Source organism: Rhinopithecus bieti, unplaced genomic scaffold, assembly GCF_001698545.2.
Source record: "Rhinopithecus bieti isolate Rb0 unplaced genomic scaffold, ASM169854v2 scaffold_10589, whole genome shotgun sequence".
NCBI classification, from domain to species: domain Eukaryota; kingdom Metazoa; phylum Chordata; class Mammalia; order Primates; family Cercopithecidae; genus Rhinopithecus; species Rhinopithecus bieti.
In genome coordinates this window covers 264,530-284,529 of record NW_016807065.1, presented here as the reverse complement: position 1 = coordinate 284,529, position 20,000 = coordinate 264,530, and the positions used below count along the sequence as shown (strand labels likewise).

The 20,000-nt window shown below is 49.0% G+C and overlaps 2 protein-coding genes across 2 annotated transcripts in view; both read left to right on the top strand.

The window, feature by feature from the left end:
- Positions 1-12,090: 12,090 nt before the first annotated feature.
- On the top strand, positions 12,091-14,726 carry LOC108534485 (complement C3-like). Its single transcript, XM_017879855.1, has 6 exons — positions 12,091-12,451; positions 12,718-12,833; positions 13,481-13,621; positions 13,708-13,917; positions 14,282-14,354; positions 14,641-14,726. The coding sequence occupies exons 1-5, from the start codon at positions 12,364-12,366 to the stop codon at positions 14,300-14,302; spliced, it is 576 nt and encodes a 191-aa protein (XP_017735344.1). The 5' UTR covers positions 12,091-12,363; the 3' UTR covers positions 14,303-14,354; positions 14,641-14,726.
- A 16-nt stretch (positions 14,727-14,742) lies between these two features.
- Positions 14,743-20,000, top strand: part of LOC108534599 (putative protein C3P1) — a 20,826-nt gene continuing 15,568 nt past the window's right edge. The window contains exons 1-7 of the mRNA XM_017880051.1: positions 14,743-14,802; positions 15,065-15,194; positions 16,057-16,134; positions 17,363-17,560; positions 17,739-17,850; positions 18,138-18,223; positions 18,332-18,471. Coding sequence (XP_017735540.1) covers positions 15,161-15,194; positions 16,057-16,134; positions 17,363-17,560; positions 17,739-17,850; positions 18,138-18,223; positions 18,332-18,471 — 648 coding nt within the window. The 5' untranslated portion in view covers positions 14,743-14,802; positions 15,065-15,160. The remainder of the gene's footprint in view (positions 14,803-15,064; positions 15,195-16,056; positions 16,135-17,362; positions 17,561-17,738; positions 17,851-18,137; positions 18,224-18,331; positions 18,472-20,000) is intronic.

The window sequence follows — 20,000 nt, the reverse complement described above, 5'->3', positions numbered from 1 at the left end:
CTCCCTCCCTCCCATCCTTCCTTCCTCTCTCCCTCCCTTCCCTTCCTTTTCTTTTCTTTCTAAAAAAACCAAAAATAGAAACGGGTATTGCTTTATTGAGCAGGCTGCTTTTGGATTCCTGGGCTCAAGTGATCCTCCCACCTCGGCCTCCCAAAGTGCTGGGATTACAGACATGAACCACCATGCCCTGAAGGCATATACTACTATGCTTGTTTCTTGCCTGTCTCCACCCACTAAAATGTCAGCTCCATGGGCAGGGGACTGTTGTCTATTTGCTCTACCCACATCATAAACACTGTGGAAATCAAAAAATGACTCAAGGAGCCTGGGTTGGGGACTAGAAGTGATCAAGCTGGCACATCCTGGCAGTACAGTCCAACCTGAGAAGCTCCTGACACCTTCTACCTGGACAAGACAGGCTAATTCTCTAACCCTCAGTTTCTTCATCTGTGAAATGGAACTTGCCAGGAAGAAAGTCTTATTAAGGGCTGGAATGTAGTCGGTGTCTAATAAATTAGAGCCCTTAATAGTTATGTTGATGGTAGCTTTATTCCTTGGTCTCCTGGGTCCTGCCCGGCCTTGCCTGAGAAGCTCTGAGCTCAAAGCCCTGGAGGAGGGAGTAAAACCAGAGGCTGCATCTCTGCAAGGACACATCCCTACAAGACCGCCCCTCCCGCCCGCGCCTTCTCAGAGCAAACTCCCGATCCCAGGGAGGGGAAGGCGGGCGGAATCTGAGCGGCAGGCGCAGCTGCTCCGGGCGGGCGGCCAAAGTCCCCTCCCTCCCTCACTGGCATTCCTGCGGGAGGGGCCGAGCGCAGCTGCCTGCCTGGCCGGAGGCTCGCTTGCGCCCTCTGGTGTCCAAGTGCGAGAGGCCACGTGGACTTGCGCCCGAGCAGCCGGTCTGTCCCAGGCCACTGTCTGCCGCTCAGGTGGACCTAGGTGGAGCTAGGTCTACCCCCTACCTTTCTTGGGCTCCCTTTACCATTCGGGTTCACGAACTCAGCTTCCATCACTAAACTTGCTGTGTGACCCTGAGCAAGACACTCAACCTCCCTGAGCCACAGTTTCTTAGCTGTGCAATGTGGGACAGGATCCTTCACCTTTTTAGTGCCACTTTCTTTCTTTCTTTCTTTCTTTCTTTCTTTCTTTCTTTCTTTCTTTCTTTCTTTCTTCTTTCTTCTTTTATCTTTCTTTCTCTTTCTTCTTTCTTCTTTTATCTTTCTTTCTCTTTCTTTCTTTTTCTCTCTTCTTTCATTCGTTCTTTCTTTTTCTTTCTTCTCTTTCTTTTTCTCTTCTTTCTATTATTTCTTTCTCTTTTCTTTCTTTTTTCTTTCTTCTCTTTCATTCATTCGTTCTTTCTCTTTCTTCTTCTCTTTTTCTCTTCTTTCTGTCTCTTCTTTCTTTTCTTTCTTCTCTCTCTCTCTCTATTATAGAGATGGGGTCTCACTATGTTGCCCATGCTGGTCTCAAACTCCTGGGCTCAAGCACTCCTCCTGCTTTGGCCTCCCAAAATGCTGGGATTACAAGAGTAAGCCACCACTCCCGGTTGCCTTCTTCTTTTTTTTTTTTTCTTTTTCTTTCTTTCTTCTTTTCTTTTTTTTTTTTTTAATTTTTGGTACACAATCTCACTCTGTCACCCAGGCCAGAGTGCAGTGGTAGGATTACTGTTCACTGTAGCCTTGACTCCTGTGCTCAAGCGATCCTCCCACCTCAGCCCATGAGTAAGTAGTTGGTGTTATGCACACGTCTAATTGAAGAGACACCCTGAACAGACTAAGTGTGAGCAACAAGGCTGTTTATTCACTTTTCAGCTGAGTCTGAAAAGGGAGTCAGCGAAGGGTGGTGGGAGTGGAACTGGTTTTATAGGTTTGGGGTAGGTAGTGGAAAGATAGGGGCGGTTTCTTCGGGCAGGGGAAGAATGTCACAAGGTGCATAGTCACAAGGTGGGGGAAGGTCACAAGGCACGATATCACAAGGTCGATTGATTAGTTAGGATAGGACAGGAACAGATCACAATGGTGGAATGTTGCAAGATCGGTTAATCAGTTAAGGCAGGAACCAGCTATTTCTTCTTTAGTGGTTCTCCTATTGCTCCAGGCTTTGTGACTCCAGGAGGCCTGTACATGTGGGTCACAGGGACCACAATGGCTCGACCATGGTGTAGTACGTTCACAGGACCTTACATTCCTGTCTTGTTATGTTTAATAATGAAAAATAAAATAAGAAAGAAATAAAATGAGAAAGAGTAGTGTAATGTTGGAATGTTGGGGTGAAAATTTTAGGGGTGCCAAGGAGGGGTGATGGGTGATGTTTTGGGGTGATGGACAATGTTTCTAAGGGCTGCTTTGAGTGGGGTTAGGGGCAGCATGGGAACCTAAAGTTGGAGAGATTAAACTGAGGAAAGATCTTGGGGTAGGAGTTGGTATTGTGGGGTTGTTAGAAGGAGCATTTGCCGTATTGATTGATTAGCAATAGCTTAGATACGATTTTGTATAAACTGAGAGATTAGCCTGAAAAGACAAGGTCTGATCAAGAGGACGAGAAGGATGAGTGTGAAAGGGCCTGTTAGTGGAAGGAGCCATGAAGCTAGACTAGAGAATGGCAAGGGAAGTCCAGAATAATTATTTGCCTGATTTGCAAGTTTTTGAGCTTTGTCTTTAAGTTTTTTAATGTTATCATATATGAGGCCAGATTGATTTAAGTAAAAGCAGCATTCTTCATTTAAGAATAGGCAGAGCCAGGCGTGGTGGGTCACGCCTGTAATCCCAGAACTTTGGGAGGGCAAGGCGGGTGGATCACGAGGCCAGGAGATCGAGACCATCCTAGTTAACATGGTGAAACCCCGTCTCTACTAAAAATACAAAAAATTAGCCGGGCGTGGTGGTGGCTGCCTGAAGTCCCAGCTACTCGGGAGGCTGAGGCAGGAGAATGGCATGAACCTGGGAGGCGGAGCTTGCAGTGAGCGGAGATCAGGCCACTGCACTCCAGTCTGGGTGACAGAGTGAGACTCCGTCTCAAAAAAGAAAAGAAAAGAAAAGAAAAAAAAAAAAGAATAAGGCAGCCTTCTGGCCCTTCAGGGTCTAGTGTTGTATATCACCTGAAGGTGGCAGCTAGATTGGCCATAAACTGAGCTGGATTTTCGTATTTGTTCTGAATGGTCTCCTTTAGTTTGTCATAATTGATGGTTTTATATGCAGCCTTCTGAAGCCCTTGAGCTAGGCAAGAGATCCTATAGTCCTGCCTGGCTATTCCTTGGAGCCCTGACTGGTAGGTGCATCGGGGGTCTTCACTGGGTACCTCCCTAGCACCTTTTTGGAGGCCAGGCTCAAGGTGCCCGTAGTCATCAGCATAAGATTGAGCTGGGGTCCAAACTCGCTCTCGCTCCTCAAGAGCCAGAGTAGAGGTGAGGATGATGTTTAAGTCATTCCAGTTAAGATTATAGCACTGGGTTAAGTATCAGAATTCTTGTATATAGTTGGTGGGGTCAGACGGGAAAGAGCCTAGGCGTTGACTAATTTGGGAAAGGTTCGACAGGGAGAAAGGGACATGAACCTGGACTATTCCTTCGGCTTCTGCCACCTCTGGAAGGGGAAATTGCTGGGCAGGGGCAGGGGACCGGCCGCGGGGCCAAATTGCAAGCCAGATAGGGTGCAAGGAGGGGTGGTGATGGGAGGGGCATAAGGGGGTGGGTTGTGGGTACAAGAGGGGTCAGATTCTGAGGGAGAATTAGAACCGAGTTCGGGTGGGTGAGGGGGAGAAATATCAGAGGGATTAACGGACTAACAGGAATCGGCATCGCCAATGGAAGAAGGAGGGGTAGACGGAAGGGAGATAAGGAAAATTTGGGACGGGTCACATTGGGAGCAGAGACTAGGGAGAGATCGTAGTGCAAAAAATGCCTGGACGGCCAGGCGCAGTGGCTCGTGCCTGTAATCCCAGCACTTTGGGAGGCCGAGGCCAGCAGATCACTTGAGTCCAGGAGTTTGAGACCATCCTGGCTAACGCGGTGAAAACTCTTCTCTACTAAAAATACAAAAAAATTAGCTGGGCATGGTGGCGGGCGCCTGTAGTCTCAGCTACTTGGGAGGCTGAGGCAGGAGAATGGCGTGAACCCGGGAGGCAGAGCTTGCAGTGAGTCGAGATCACACTACTGTACTCCAGCCTGGGCGACAGAGCGAGACTCTGTGTCAAAGAAAAAAAAAACAATGCCTGGACGTAGGGTACCTCAGACCATTTGCCCATTTTGTGACAGAAGTTGTCAAAGTCCCGCAAAATAGAGAAATCGAAAGTGCTGGTTTCTGGCCACTGAGAGCCATTGTCTAATTTATACTGGGGCCAGGCCGTGTTACAGAAAATAATAATAACAATAATGATAAACGTTTAGGCTTTAGATCGGGTGAAAGCCGAAGAGGTTTGAGATTTTTGAGGACACAAGCCAGAGGGGAAGAAGGAGAGATGGAGGGCGGGAGGTTGCCCATGATAGAACAGGGAAGATTGGATGGGAAAGAAAGAGACAAGGAATAGAACGACCACTAGGATCCCCAGTGGAAGTCCGGAGTTGTACAGCCGTGACCATTATTGGATTTCAGAAACACGGACAAAAGGAGGCTCATTGTCTGAAAGAAAAAGAGAGAGAGAGAGATGAAGAGAGACTGAGACAGCTTAACCGATCTGTAGGTAGGAGTGGGGTCCTTTTGCAGGGGCGGGTCTGAAGTCCCAAGGTCGAAGGGCGTCTCTTGGAGGGAGAGCTCAGGGGAATAGGGGGTAGGTCTCCAGGAGATCCCCTATCCAGGGCTTTCGGCACCAAATGTTCTGCGCACATCTAATTGAAGAGGTACCCTGAACAGGCTAAGTGTGAGCAACAAGACTGTTTATTCACTCGGGTGCAAGCAGGCTGAGTCCGAAAAGACAGTCAGTGAAGGGTGGTGGCAGTGGAACTGGTTTTATAGGTTTGGGGTAGGTAGTGGAAAGTTACAGTTAGGGGCAGGTTTTTCAGGCAGGGGAAAAATGTCACAAGGTTTATAGCCACAAGGTAGGGGGAGGTCACAAGGCACAATATCACAAGGTCTATTGATCAGTTAGGGTAGGGCAGGAACATATCACAACGGTGGAATGTTGCAAGGTCGATTAATAAGTTAAGGCAGGAACTAGCTGTTTCTTTTTTTTTTTTTTAGAGACGGAGTCTCGTTCTGTTGCCCAGGTTGGAGTGCAGTGGTGCAATCTTGGCTCACTGCAAGCTCTGCCTCCTGGGTTCATGCCATTCTCCTGCCTCAGCCTCCCAAGTAGCTAGGACTACAGGTGCCCGCCACCATGCCCGGCTAATTTTTTGTATTTTTAGTGGAGATGGGGTTTCACTGTGTTAGCCAGGATTGTCTCGATCTCCTGACATTGTGATCCACCCGCCTCAGCCTCCCAAAGTGCTGGGATTACAGGTGTGAGCCACCGCGCCCGGCTGGAACTAGCTGTTTAAGTGGTTCTCCTGTTGTTCCAGTCTTTGTGACCCCAGGAGGCCTGTAGGTGTGGGTCACGGGGGTCACAATGGTTCGACTATGGTGTAGCCCGTTCGGAGGACCTTAGAGTTGGTCTTTACAGGCACACACCACTATACTCAGCTAATTTAAAAAAAAATTTCGTAGAGTGGCGGGCACCTGTAGTCCCAGTTACTTGGGAGGCTGAGGCAGGAGAATGGTGTGAACCCAGGAGGTGGAGCTTTCAGTGAGGGGAGATCACACCACTGCGCTCTAGCCTGGGCGACAGAGTGAGACTCCATCTCAGAAAAGAAAAGAAAAGAAAACAATTTGTAGAGATTGGGTCAGCCATGTTGTCCAGGCTGGTCTCCATCTCCTGGTCTCAAGCGATCCTCCCGGCTCTGCCTCCCAAAGCGCTGGAATTCCAGGTGTCAGCCCCGGAGCCCGGAGAGTTTTTAATCTGTAAAATGGGCCAGTGATGATCCTTAATTCCTTAGATTGCTGAGAGGATTGAAAAAGACAGTCCAGGTGAATGTGGCTACAGTAAAAATACGTACTCCAGGCTGGGCATGGTGGCTCACACCTGTAATCCCAGGGCTTTGGGAGGCTGAGGCCGGAGGATTGCTTGAGCCCAGGAGTTCAAGACCAGACTGGGTAACATAGGGAGACCCCGTCTTTACCAAAAATAGAAAAAAATTAGCTGGGCGTGGTGGTGCCTGCCTGTAGTCCCAGCTGCTTGAGAGACTGAGGCAAGAGGATCACCTGAGTCCAGGAAGTCAAGGCTGCAGTGAGCTGTGATTGTGCCACCGCACTCCAGCCTGGATACAGAGGGAGAGTCTGTCTCTAAAAACAAAAAATAAAAATAAAAAAATTTTTTTAATGACTCAGATGGTTCTACCTGGCAATTCCCACTGTGTAGATGAGACACTGGTACTGGGAGAGAAGGCCCAGACTGGAGGAAAAGAAGGGAAGGACTGCGGAGAGAGGCCCTGATGACCTTTGCCTTTGGACAATCGCCTGTCCCGGACACCTGCAATCCCTGCCCCCAACAGAGGGGGGATGTGAACACCTGGTGAAGGGGAACGCTCACCCCCAGCCCAGGCAGAGCTAAGCAGAACCAGTGGAGGCCAGGCACGGTGGCTCAGACCTGTAATCCTGACACTTTGGGAGGCCGAGGTGGGCGGATTATGTGAGGTCAAGAGTTTGAGACCAGCCTGGCCAACATGATGAAACCTCGTCTCTTTTTTTTTTTTTTTTTTTTTTTGAGACGGAGTCTCGCTCTGTCGCCCAAGCTGGAGTGCAATGGCCGGATCTCAGCTCACTGCAAGCTCCGCCCCCCGGGTTTACACCATTCTCCTGCCTCAGCCTCCCAAGTAGCTGGGACTACAGGCGCCCACCACATCGCCCGGCTAGTTTTTTTGTATTTTTTAGTAGAGACGGGGTTTCACCGTATTAGCCAGGATGGTCTCGATCTCCTGACCTCGTGATCCGCCCGTCTCGGCCTCCCAAAGTGCTGGGATTACAGGCTTGAGCCACCGCGCCCGGCCGAAACCTCGTCTCTACTAAAAATATAAAAATTAGCCGGTTGTGATGGCCTGCACCTGTAACCTCAGCTACCTGGGGAGCTAAGGCAGGAGAATTGCTGGAGCCCAAGATTGTACCACTGCACTCTAGCCTGGGCAACAGAGTGAGACTCCATAAAACAAAACAAAACAAACAGAACCAGTGGAGATTCCTGAGACCCTGGGACAGTAAATAGACCCTAATGTTCTAGAACCTTTCAAATTAAGTGTCACTTGCTTCCCTAAGCCAGGCTTTAATTTGATTATATTGAGTCTTTGCTCCCTAAAACATCAACTTAAGAACATTAGCTGAAGCCTCACTGCTCCCTAGTTGCCTGACATAGGGCAAATTGCTTAGCCTCTTGGGGCGTCTCTTCATCTGTGCAATGGGTGCTAATTACTTCAGCATGGCTGCAAGACTACCACTTCTTCTTCTTCCTCTTCTTTTCTTCTTCTTTTGAGGTAGGGTTGCCCAGGCTGGAGTGCAGTGATGTAATCACAGCTCACTGCAGCCTCGACCTCCTGGGCCCAAGCAATCCTCCCACCTCAGCATCCTGAGTGACTGGGACTACAGGTGTGCACTACCACACCTGGTTTTTTTTTTTGTTTGTTTGTTCGTTTTGTAGGGACTGAGTCTCACTCTGTTGCCTAGGCTGGTCTCGAATTCCTGGCCTCAAACAATCCTCCCGCCTCAGCTTCCCAAAGCGCTAGGCATGAGTCACCACTCCTGACCCAGCTGCAAGGCTTCTATTAGGGGACATAGAGCACATTGAACAGTGTCTGGCACCTAATAGGTGCTCGACAAATGCCCAAGGAATAAATAACTAGATCCTACTCCTCCCTTTGCTTCTAACGTCCTTGGTTTCAGCTCTCTACGAAGGCAGGATCTAGCAGATGGGCACACGTTCAGCCCCAATTCATGGGAGACTATGAGATTTCAGTAGAAAATGCCATTTGTAAGTTTGCAGTAAATGTCCACTTCACACAGGAAGGGATTTTGTCTGTCACGTTCACTGCTGTGTCCCCAGCATGCTAAGTAGGGGCCAGGCTCAAAGTAAATGCTTGATGAATCTTTGGCAGATGAAAGTATATTATCCGCTGGATGCGGTGGCTCATGCCTGTAATCTCCGTACTTTGGGAGGCTGAGGTGGGCGGATCATGAGGTCAGGAGTTTGAGACCAGCCTGGCCAACATGGTGAAACCCCATCTCTACTAAAAATATTTAAAAAGTAGCCAGATGTGGTGGTGCGTGCCTGTAATCCCAGATACTCGGGAGGCTGAGGTGGGAGAATGGCTTGAACCTGAGAGGCAAAGGTTGCAGTGAACCAGGATTGCACCACTGCACTACAGCCTGGGCAACAGAGTGAGATCTGTCTTTAAAAAAATAAAAAGTGTATTATCATTTGATGGGGGGATCAGGGACTCTTCAATAGGCAAAATTTCCCAAGCTGGCTGAATTGACATCACTGTAGGGGGCAGATTCAAACAGACTCATCATTAAGACCAACCGCTTCTTAGAGGCAGACACCACAAAGCCGTCTCGACAATTCTCTAATAAGCCCGCTAAACAGTGAGAATTATTTGAGGACAGAGAAAGCCTTTTTCCAGGAATGTTTCAAGCATGATGTGTTTCCTTCCCTGGCTTAATATGTATAATTTGTCTTCTGGAAAAGGAGCCCAGAGACTCTGGCATGACTTAGGAAACAATAGACAATGTCACAATTTACCAAGCATAATCGTTTCCTGCGAGGATGAAGAAATCCATGTAGTGCAAGGACTTGAAGCCCAACAAGAGGACTTTGACCCACGGATTTCTTAGCAGGTTTCGTTATGGTGGGTCCTGGGGTCAGATGGTCAAATGCCACAGGCTGCTCACTCCCGGAATTGAGAAATAGGGAAAAAACGCCAGCACTGCCCCTGTTTGTGCAGCTGCCCTGTTTTGCCAATTTCACAAGGGCAGAAGTAGGGAAAATCCATCCAGGCTAGGGTAGAAAGATGTTTGCTCCTCCTCCTGCCAGCCAATCCCAACCAAGTCATAAGTTCAGTGTCCTGGGTGTGCAAAGCTCCTTGCTGGGGGAGGGGAGGGCTTTAGGATATGACCTTCATGGCCACGCACAGTGGCTCATACCTGTAATCCCAGCACTTGGGGAGATCGAGGCGGGAGGATCACTTGAGGTCAGGAGTTCGAGACCAGCCTGGCCAACATGGTGAAACCCTGTCTCTATTTAAAATACAAAAATTAGTTGAGCATGCTGGCTTATGCGTGTAATCCCCGCTACTTGGGAGGCTGAGGCATGAGAACTGCTTGAACCCGGGAGGCAGAGGTTGCAGTAAGCTGACATTGTGCCACTGCACTCCAGCCTGGGTGGCAGAGCCAGACTCTGTCTCAAAAAAAAGTAGGGGAGGATAAAGACCCTCATGGCTCATGGAACAGGTCATGGAATCTTACCACTCTGGCCCCCAAGGAAGCGGCTGGGGCACTTCTCAAGCCTATCTTGGAGGCTTGGCTGGGAAGAAAGAAACACCTCCAACTCCACCCGGTTGGATTTATAGGGATTCTTGCCCCACACCTGTTTAGATATTAACTCAGCCACCACCAGTCAAGGCAAACAGGCCAGGGCCAGGGCAGACGAGAGGACAGACAAGGGGACAGACATCTGCAGCCTGTGGCCACCTGTCACCCTCCCACCCACCATGGACATGCCCTGGCCCCTAGGGTGGATTCTGCTTCTGTTGGGAAGCCCCCTCACCCACGCTGAGCCTCTGTGAGTCTGGGGAATGGGCAGCCGGCTTCCTGCACATCTGATGTCTGCGTGATTCCAGCTTGTGACTCCTGTTTGGTGTCACTTTCCCTACTCAAGTCCCTTAATGCCCCATCGAAGCCAGCTACCAAAGTACACCCAAGCAGAAGTTCAAGGCTGCCTTTGATGTGAAGGAATATGGTGAGAAGGGTGTGGGTGGGGTGGGCAAGATGAATATGCCAGGGACGGGACTGGGAATGGAAAGGAGGTTTCAAGGGGAGCCTCTGCTGTAAACCAGGGCCTGAGTTGGGTGCTAAGTGCTGGGTGCTGGTGTTCCAGCCCTCGGGGCTTGGCAGAGCCACCAAGGAAGGAGCAGGACTGGGAGGAGATGAGGGAGCAGGTACAATACTGAGGGTGGCCATGGCTTTTTTTTTTTTCTCCCAGTCCTCCCATCTTTTGAGGTCCAGCTGGTCCCAAACAAGACTTTCTTCTGTCTCAAGGATGAGGTTCTGGGCATTGACATCCAGGCTCAGTGAGCCGCCTTCCTCCCAGCCCTGCCAGAAGACCAGGGACACAAAGATTGAATACAGAGAAATAAGTGCCAGGTGCTGTGGTTCACATCTGTAATCCCAGTGCTTTGGGAGACCAAGGCAGGAGGATCACTTGAGGCCAGGAGTTCAAGACCAGCCTGGACAACATGGCAAAACCCCTTCTCTACCCAAAAAAAAAAACAAAAAAAATAGCCCACACACCTTGGTGCCTTGGTGCGTGTGCTCACACCTGTATACCCAGCACTTGGGAGGTCGAGGAGGTGATCACCCCTGACGGTCAGGGTTCGAGACCAGCCTGGCCAACAGAAAAACCCATCATCTATAAAACTACAAAAATAGCCCAGGCATGCGTGGTGCACACTGTATCCCAGGTACTCACGGGACTACTGAGGTGGAGAGAATCGCATTGACCACAGGAGGAGAGGTTGCACGTGAGCCGAGATCGCATCACTGCACTCTACGCCTGGGTGACAGAGTGAGACTCCTGTCCCTCCAAAAAAAACAAAAAAAAAAAACAACAAAAAAAAAATTGGGCCCCAGGCGCCTGGTGGCTTCAAGCCTGTCTAAATTCCCAGCACCTTTGGGAGGCCGGAGATGGGCGGATCACAGGTCAGGAGATCAAGACCATCCTGGCTAACAGGTGAAATCCCATATCTAGCTAAAAATGACAAAATATTAAGCCGGGCGTGGTCAGCAACTTGGTAGTCAGCTACATTGGGAGGCTCGAGGAGAGAGACCGGCGATGAACCTGAGAGGCAGCAGCTTGCCAGTGAGCTGGCGATCGTGCGTGCCACTGCACTCCAGCCTGGGCGACAGAGTGAGACTCCGTCTTAAAAAAAAAAAAAAAAAAATTATCTGGGAGTGGTGGCGCGTGCCTGTTGTCCCAGTTGCTAGGGAGGCTGAGGTGGGAGGATCGCTTGAGCCCAGGAGGTAAAGGTTGCAGTGAGCCAAGACTGTGCCACTGCACTCCAGTGTGGGTGACAGAGTGAGACCCTGTCTCAAAAAAAAAAAAAAAAAAAAGAAAGAAAGAAAGAGAGAAGCAAGCCACTTCTGTAGCACTTAGTGTGGCAAACGCACTCTCCTCCTACCCATGAGATATTCTGGGCCACCTATGTTGTCCTGTGAGGTTGTACAGACCATGTCTGCCACCTGTGAAGTTGTATTCAGTCTATGAATTTGTAGAGGCCACCTTGTCTACCCAATGGAGTTGTACTGAGTCTCATCTCATCTACCACTTCACAGTTTAGACCACCTCTGAAAGTCCATGAGGTGGTACAGGTTACCTTTACCATTGAGAGATTGTCCAAACCATCTCTGCTGTTCTATGAGATGGCAAATGACACATTTGCTGCCTTGTGTTTTACAGACCGTCTGCATTGCTCTATGAGGTTGTGCAGGCGATGCTGTCCACCTGAGATTATACGGGCTATGGGAGCCCCATCTTGGTGAAGGCCACTTCTGGACATTATATGAACCATTCCTGCAGCTCTAACATGCTACATAGGCCACCTAGTTTCCCTGGTGAGGCTGCACAGGTCACTTCGTAGGTTGCCCAGACTTCTTTGTGGCTTTATATAGTTTTAAGTCCACCTCTACCATCTAGGGAGATTGCACAGACCACATCTACAGCTCATCAAGGCTTTATGGGATATATCTGTCACCTCCCAGAGTTGTGTGGGTCATCAGTGAAACCATCTAAGTTTCCAAGTTCCACCTCTTCCCCTCCTTATTTTGCACAGCCATCTCTGAAGCAACATGAGGTATGTGGGTGCTTCAGAGACAGTGGAATGGTCCTCCATCCCCCAGGTATATATTTAACAAGCCGGTGGATGGACATGCTCTGGTCATCTTCGGGGTGAAACTGGACTCCCGCCGGATCCCTATCCAAAGCTCCCTGCAGAGGGTGGAGGTGACTGAATCCCAGCTCCTCCCCAAACTCCAATCGACTCCACTTTCTATCACTCCCCAAGAAACCATATCCTCTTCCTCTCTCTTACCTTAAGAACAGATCTCGGAAGGCCTGGGTCACGTCTCCCTCCAGATGGATACGCTGATGGCTGTGTTCCAAGGCCCAGAAAAGGACTTCATTGGAGGATCAATCTTTGTCAATGTCACCGTGTTCTCCTCAGGTGCCACCCTCACCCAGGCCCCTGACTGAGGTCAGGACATGGTGTTCTTGCCCAGCGCAGACACTCCACCCACGTGACCTTGGGCTGCCTCCCAGCCTCAGTTTCCTCAATAGAGAAATGGGAAAACACCAGAAAGGGTAGAAGGAGCTGAAATGGAGTTATTGTCTTTCTCTGCCTTCACCAAGATGGGGCTCCCATACTAGTCCTGCCACTCACTTAAGAAACTGAACTCCCTCACATACTCTATGTTCTTGCTGTCTCTACAGGGGGTGAGATGGTGCAAGCCGAGACCTCAGGGGTGAAGATTGTCCAGAGCCCATACAACATCAAGTTCACCAGGACACCCCAGTATTTCAAGCCAGGAATGCCCTTCCACTTTCGGGTCAGAGTCTGGACTCACTACACCCAGGGACTCAGGGCCCCCTCACCAAAACAGACCTCCCACAAAGAGACAAAAATCCACACTGGACTCACCTGCATCCAACTCATATGAAGGTTGAGTCCATCATACTCCCCAAGCTAATCTCAGAGTCCCCCCAAACGTTAACCCAGGTACCCCCAAAGCACAGTGATGACTCCAGAATTTCTCTATGGGGACTTAGAGGTCACAGTCAGGCTGGAAGAGGGTGTTTGAGGGTTTATATAGAGGCTGCGCTTGCAAAGTAAAGTGTGGTCTTTTCACATATATTAATTTGGATGGGCATTAGGAAAGTCAGGGATGTCCCTTGGCACCAATCCTACTCCAAGACTCCTGTAGGGTCTCGTGTGTCCTCCTTCCCTCTCCACTCTCAGTCTTCCCACTTACCATTGGTTCCGCAACACCCAGCATAACTACATGTGGTTGTACACTGCAAAGCTCTAGGACACACCATTCATAAAAACTCTAATATGAATGGTGCCTCTGGTGTTGTTGAGTGCACCATGTATAAAGTTGTACAAAGCAGTCCTATTAAGATCATATTCCAGTCTCACCTCTCACACCAGGCCACCCTAGGCTTTTCCTTCACCTCACCCCAGATTCCACCCCAGGTCTTCGTCTCAAATCCTGATGGATCCCCAGCTGACAGAGTCCTTGTCCAGTCCCAAAACCACAAAGTGTACACCTCAACTGAGGGATTGGCCACTCTGACCATCAACACAGGTGCAAATCTGGACAAGCTCCCCATCAAGGTACCGACTTGACAAGGCAAGGAGGGTGGGGTTGGAGCTGTGTGAGTTGGAAAGGTTGGGGTTTACTTGCCCCTTATCCTGTCTAGGTGAAAACTGAGGAACCTCTTCAGCCAGAGGAGCAGGCTTCAGCCAAGATGACAGCTTGGCCTTACTTGACTCAGGATGGGTCAGGAAACTTCCTGCACATCGAAGTAAAGACATTGGGCACAGAGGTTGGCAGCAGCATCCAGCTGAGCCTCAACACAAAGCATCAGGACCCTAAAACTAAGGACCGGATTACTCACTTCACCATCCTGGTGAGGGACTAGGACCAGCGTTTGAGTCAAGGAATTCTTTCCTTGGAAAACCTTGGCTTGCTGGGTTGGAGAAACTATGAAAAAAGATGTGAAGGTGGCAACAATCTTGAGTGGGCTCAGATCAAGAGGCTGAAGAAAAGAGACTATGAGCTTCCATTGTGGGGTGGGACAGCTTCAGGGAAAGATTGACCTTACCCTTCTCATCCTTGAGCTCCCTTGTCTCCAAGGTCCTGAGTAAGGGCCAGATTGTGAGTGCCAAACGTCAGTCAAAAAGCCAGGGGAGTGTCTATACGTCAGCCATTATTGATGTAACTTCAGCGATGCTTCCCTTCTTCCACATTCTGGCATTTTATTTACTTCCCAGAGGAGTGAGCCAGGATCCTGAGTTGGTGGCTGATTCCATATGGATTGATGTGAATGACAGATGCATAGGGACGGTAAGCCAAACTCCTTATAATTGTGAATCATCGTCACAAAACCCCAGAAAGGGGCCGTACAAATTTAGGCATTCCCAAACTGGAAGCCAGGGAAGAGGAGAATATGTGGCCTTAAGAGCTCAACACAAGGTGTGGCGATGATGCAAATAAATAAATATATGGAATTGGGATTAGCCTAGTGGAGTTCTCAGATGCTACACCAGAGCAGTAGGGAACATAAACCTGAAGGTGGAGTTATGTGGTCTATGATTCCCTTCTTCTGACATCTCTCTTTTTCTTGGCTCAGCTGAAAGTCAGCTTGAAGAATGATAGATTCTTCCCGTCTTTGGAGCCCAACAGCCAAGTGGAACTGAACGTGACAGGTGATGCAGAAGCCACAGTGGGGCTGGTGGCTGTGGACAAGGCTGTCTATGTTTTGAACAGCAAACACAAGCTCACTCAGAAGAAGGTAAGAGCGTATGGGCTTTGGGCCAAGATGTTGCCAGGATATTCTAGCTGGAACCTCAGCTTCTTCAGCCATAAAGAGGACAACATCAACGTAATGATTCAAGGAGATGGTGCAAAGTCTAATGACTGAAAGGTGATAAGAGCTCAAGAAATGGGAGATAGTATGAGAATTATTATTTGAGCCTGCAATTCCAGTATACCATTTTTCCTTTCATGGAGGAGTCATATAGGTCCCAAATCCAGGTTCCTGTCTTAACCTCTAGGTCTGGGATGTCGTGGAGGAACATGACATTGGCTGCACAGCAGGAAGTGGAAAAGACAGATTTGCTGTGTTCAAGGATGCTGGATTGGACCTGAAAATGAGCACAGGAATGGATAGCCTGGCAAGCACAGGTACAGGCTGGGGGGGGGGGGTTGGGGCAAGAGGAGGGCAGGAATGGGGGCAGTGCTGCCTAGTGGGGTTTAGTGTCAAAGAGATATGGGCTGTAATCCACATCCTGTCACTTACCATGGGCCAGTCACATTTCTCTCTGAGTCTTGATTTCTTTGTCCATAAATTACAGATAATAACAGAAGTAACTCACTGTGTGTTGGTTAAGACAGGGTTAGCCATGTGTATCAAAAATACAAATAATAGCAGGTTAAACAGGTAGTTTATTTCTCATTCAGTAACACTACAGAGGTCATCCTGGGACTCAGACTCCTTCTAGGAGTCTATCCATGCCAGGCAGGAAGATGAAGGGAAGTGGAAAGGGGTGGACACTTATTCCACATCTCATTGGTCAGAATACAGTCACATGGCCCCATCTAAGTGCAAGAGAGGCTGGGAAATGTAGTCTTTATTCTGAGTGATCTATACAATATGGAGGCTTACTTGCCACAGATGAGGGATGATAATGGATTTGGAGACAACTAAGAGTGTATTCTCTCAGCTATAAATTGTAATATTAATAACGGTTCTTATTTATTACATGCCAGACCCAGTGCTAAGTACTTGTATATGCATGACCGCATTGACAGAACTCTGATTATGCCCATTTTACATCACTGGGGAAATTAACCCCCAGAGAGGTTAAGTGGCTTGTTGAAAATCACCCAGCTTTTAAGTGACAAGTCTTGAATATAGGAGGCTGTCAGATGAAATGAAGTGATGCATATAAAGCGCTGGACATACAGCAAACACCCAATAAACATCATCAAGGATATTGATAATGATCTTGGTAATTGTTCTATCATCATTCCCTCTGACCCCCAGACTGGCCCTGCCCCCAGGACCCTCCTCCCAGCCACCATTGCCGCTCCCTGAAGAGGCTGGAGACAAAGAGGAATGCAGGTCAGTGTTAAAGCTGTATGCCTCCCTCCATCTCCCCAACCTATGGTATCCATAAGGGCTTAGAACAGGACACCAAAACCACTCTATGCATTTCTAGCAGGGAGGGATCTAATAGGGGGAGTTTGGTGCTTACAAAATCATTAGAGAGGCTTTTGGGGTGGAAGTTGGAAGCCTGCTTGCTGGGACTCAAGATCACCCCACTTCAGTCTTGCAATCCATGAAATATCAGGAAACTGCTGCCAATATCTCTCAAAAGGCTGGTAGGTTGATAATCAAACATGAAATCGTGCCCATTACAAAAACACACATAGACTGGAGCCCACCCATCAGCTACCACTGCTGCAGGAAAAATGGTTTCTGCTTCTCTTCTATCTCCCAGATCTCTCATAAGAGCATATTAGTGGCTGCATCCAATCCCATTCAGAACCCTAGCAGCAAGGGAGTCTGGGAAATGTAGTTTTCAAATGTCTAGCCTCTGTGGTCCAGGATGGAATGTAGACAAAAGGAGAGATAGGTCTTGAGTGTCATTGGACAATATCTGAATAAACTGCCATCCTGAAGGCTAGAGTGTGGACCAGAAGAAGAGGTTTTGAGCCTGGATTCAGAGGAAGATGGGAGGCAGCACCAGGTGGTGTTAGAAGCATGGATTCTGAGGCTGGCATGGAGGCTCATGCCTGTAAACCCAGCACTTTGGGAGGCCGAGACGGGTGGATCGCTTGAAGTCAGGAGTTCGATACCAGCCTGGCCAACATGGTGAAACCCTGTCTCTACTAAAAGTACAAAAATTAGGCAATGTGGTGGTGGGCACCTGTAATCCCAGCTACATGGGAGGCTGAGGCATGAGAATCACTTGAACCTGAGAGGCAGAGGTTTGCAGTAAGCCGAAATTATTGCGCCACTGCACTCCAGCCTGGGTGACAGAGTGCTACTCCGTCTCACAAAAAAAAAAAAAAAAAAAAAAAAAGCAGTATGGAATCTGATCCCACCCCTGCCACTTGGAAGCCTTGACTCTATGCAAATGAATTCAGCTCTCTGTGGCTCATCTTCCTTGTCAGAATCTCACCATGTGAGTTCAATATGAGGCTTCAGAAAGGGCACAGATAAGGCACTAGGCATAGAATCTACCACGGAGTCATCGCTAAATAGTGGCAAGGTGTGCATAGCATCAAGGTGAATGGTCCTTAGGTCCTGCCCAACCCTCCTCTTTCCCTCTGACTCTGGCCCACAGTGAACAAGTTTAAGACAGAGCTGGAGCAAAAGTGCTGTGAGGCTGGGCTCCAGGAAAGCCCAGTGGAGCTGTCCTGTGAGGAGAGGACCTGGCATGTCCGCCATGGTCCAGCCTGTGTGGCTGCTTTCCTGGACTGCTGCCATCTGTCTGAGACCCTGACGCGGGAGGCTCGAGAGGATCAGCTGCGTCTGGGGACAAGTGAGGGGGCCATGGCAGGAGATGCAGGGTGGGGGCTTCATGGAGGGATACAGAGTGACACGGGACAGGTTAAGGGGTGATATGGGCCATGGAGGGTTGGATAGGAGGATCCCACAAGGAGTTGGTGGAACATGGAAGAAACATGAAGGAGACTCTACTTCACACCTGCTCCCTCCAGCGGATGAAGAGGAGGATTTTGACGACCTCTTCCTGGATGACATGCCGGCGCGGACCTGGTTCCCTGAGAGTTGGCTCTGGAGGAAGTTCACTCTGCCGAAGAGTGAATCAGGGTAGGACATCAGCCTCCATGCCAGAATCTGGTCCCAGGTCCTTGCAATCATCAGTGGATGCTGGTCAGGGACAATGACCCCAGCAGTGACATTGAGCCTCAGGACAGTCCCACAATGGGGAAAACATCTTAGTGGATTCCCTAAAAGGATGACCCTCTAGCGATGCTGTCACTAATTAGGTGACCTGATGATCCTCAATGGTGACCATAACTGCTGCATGGTGACCCCCAACCCAGAAGCTCTGTCCATGCAGCACAAACTCAGTGATGTTTCCTCACTCACAACAGCATCTCCCATTACCCCATCTCTGTGAATGTGCCAGATTCCATCACCACATGGCAGTTTGTGGCGGTCAGCCTCAAGGCTGGACAAGGTGAGTCCCAGCAAGCTCAGTGCTAAGGGAATGGGGGTATGGTGACCTTACCCAGCCCCTCCCCGCACCGAGCCTCTGCTTAAACCCAATGTGCTCTCCTGGCTTTAGGTCTCTGTGTCTCGGACCCCTTTGAGCTGACAGTTATGAAATCGTTCTTTGTGGACCTTAAGTTGCCCTCCTCCGTGGTCAGGAATGAGCAGGTCCAGATCCAAGCCGTGTTGTACAATTTCAGGGATCGCCAGGCCAAAGTGAAGCCCCAAACCCTCAACTTCCTGCCAAAACCTCTGCTAGGGTGTATTTTTTTTTTATTATTTTATTTCATTTTATTTATTTTTTGAGACAGTTTGCTCTGTCACCCAGACTGGAGTTCAGTGGCACGATTTTGGTTCACTGCAACCTCTGTCTCCCGGGTTCAAGCGATTATCCTACCTCAGCCACCTGAGTAGCTGGGACTACAGGCACCTGCCACCACGCCCGGCTAAGTTTTGTATTTTTAGTAGAGACAGGGTTTCACCCTTTTGGCCAGGCTGGTCTCAAACTCCTGACCTCAAGTGATCCACCCGCCTCGGCCTCTCAAAGTGCTGGGGTTACAGGCATGAGCCACTGCATCCAGTATATTTTATTTTATTTTTGGAAACAGTGTCTTGCCCTGTCACCCAGGCTGGAGTGCAGTGATGTGATCTCGGCTCACTGCAATTTCACCTTACAGGTGCAAGCAATTCTCTTGCCTCAGCCTCCCCAGTAGCTGGGATCACAGATGTGCACCACCATGCCTGGCTAATTTTTAGTATTTTGGGCAGAGACAGGATTTTGCCATGTTGCCCAGGCTGGTCTCAAACTCCTGAGCTTGAGTAATCCATCCTCCTTCGCCTCCCAAAGTGTTAGAATTACAGGCACGAGCCACCGTGCCTAGCCTGTTAATGTGCTTTAGAAAAGGAAATTGGGTGTATTTGTTATTCCTATGAATCAGTGAAGTGGTGGCTCTTTCGGAAAATTTAAGATATTCTCTTATTTAGCCAGGCATAGTGGTGCACACCTGTAGTTTCAGCTACTTGAGAGGCTGAGGTGGGAGAATTGCTTGAGCCCAGGAGGTCAAGGCTGCAGTGAGCTGTGATCACACCACTGCACTCCAGCCTGGGCAACAGAGTGAGACCTTATCTCTACAAAAAAATAATTTTAAAAAAATTAGCCAGGCTTGATGGCATGCACCTGTGGTCCCACTGCTCAGGAAGCGAAAGCAGAAGGATCGCTTGAAATAAAGAAAATAAAGAATAAAAAATAAATAAATAAAGAATAAAAAATAAAAAAAAAAAAGAAATAAAGAAAAAGAAAGAAGAAAGAAAGAGAGAAAGAGAGGCAGAGAGAGAGAAAGAAAGGGAGAAAGGGGGGCGGGGCACAGCGGCTCATGCCTATAATCCCAGCACTTTGGGAGGCCGAGGTGGGCAGATCACGAGGTCAGGAGATCAAGACCATCCTGGCTAACACCGTGAAACCCCATCTCTACTAAAAATACAAAATTTAGCCAGGCGTGGTGGTGGGCGCCTGTAGTCCCAGCTACCCGGGAGGCCAAGGCAGGAGAATGGCATGAACCCAGGATGGGGAGCTTGCAGTGAGCCGAGATCGTGCCACTGCACTCCAGCCTGGACAGCAGTGTGAGACTCCATCAAAAAAAAAAAAAAAAAAATTAACTAGAAGTCTAGCACCTTTTAAACATCTGAATGGAAAACATATATCATCTATTGTTTCTAAGGGAAGCCACTATAAGACTTCAAAAGAA

What these genes read in the sequence shown, in the direction of transcription:
- LOC108534485 (XM_017879855.1), top strand. Translation starts at nt 12,364, where the DNA reads ATGGATACGCTGATGGCTGTGTTCCAAGGCCCAGAAAAGGACTTCATT. An exon ending in TGTCACCGTGTTCTCCTCAG is followed by an intron (nt 12,452 to 12,717) that starts GTGCCACCCTCA and finishes CTGTCTCTACAG; the next exon opens with GGGGTGAGATGGTGCAAGCC. An exon ending in GAATGCCCTTCCACTTTCGG is followed by an intron (nt 12,834 to 13,480) that starts GTCAGAGTCTGG and finishes ATTCCACCCCAG; the next exon opens with GTCTTCGTCTCAAATCCTGA.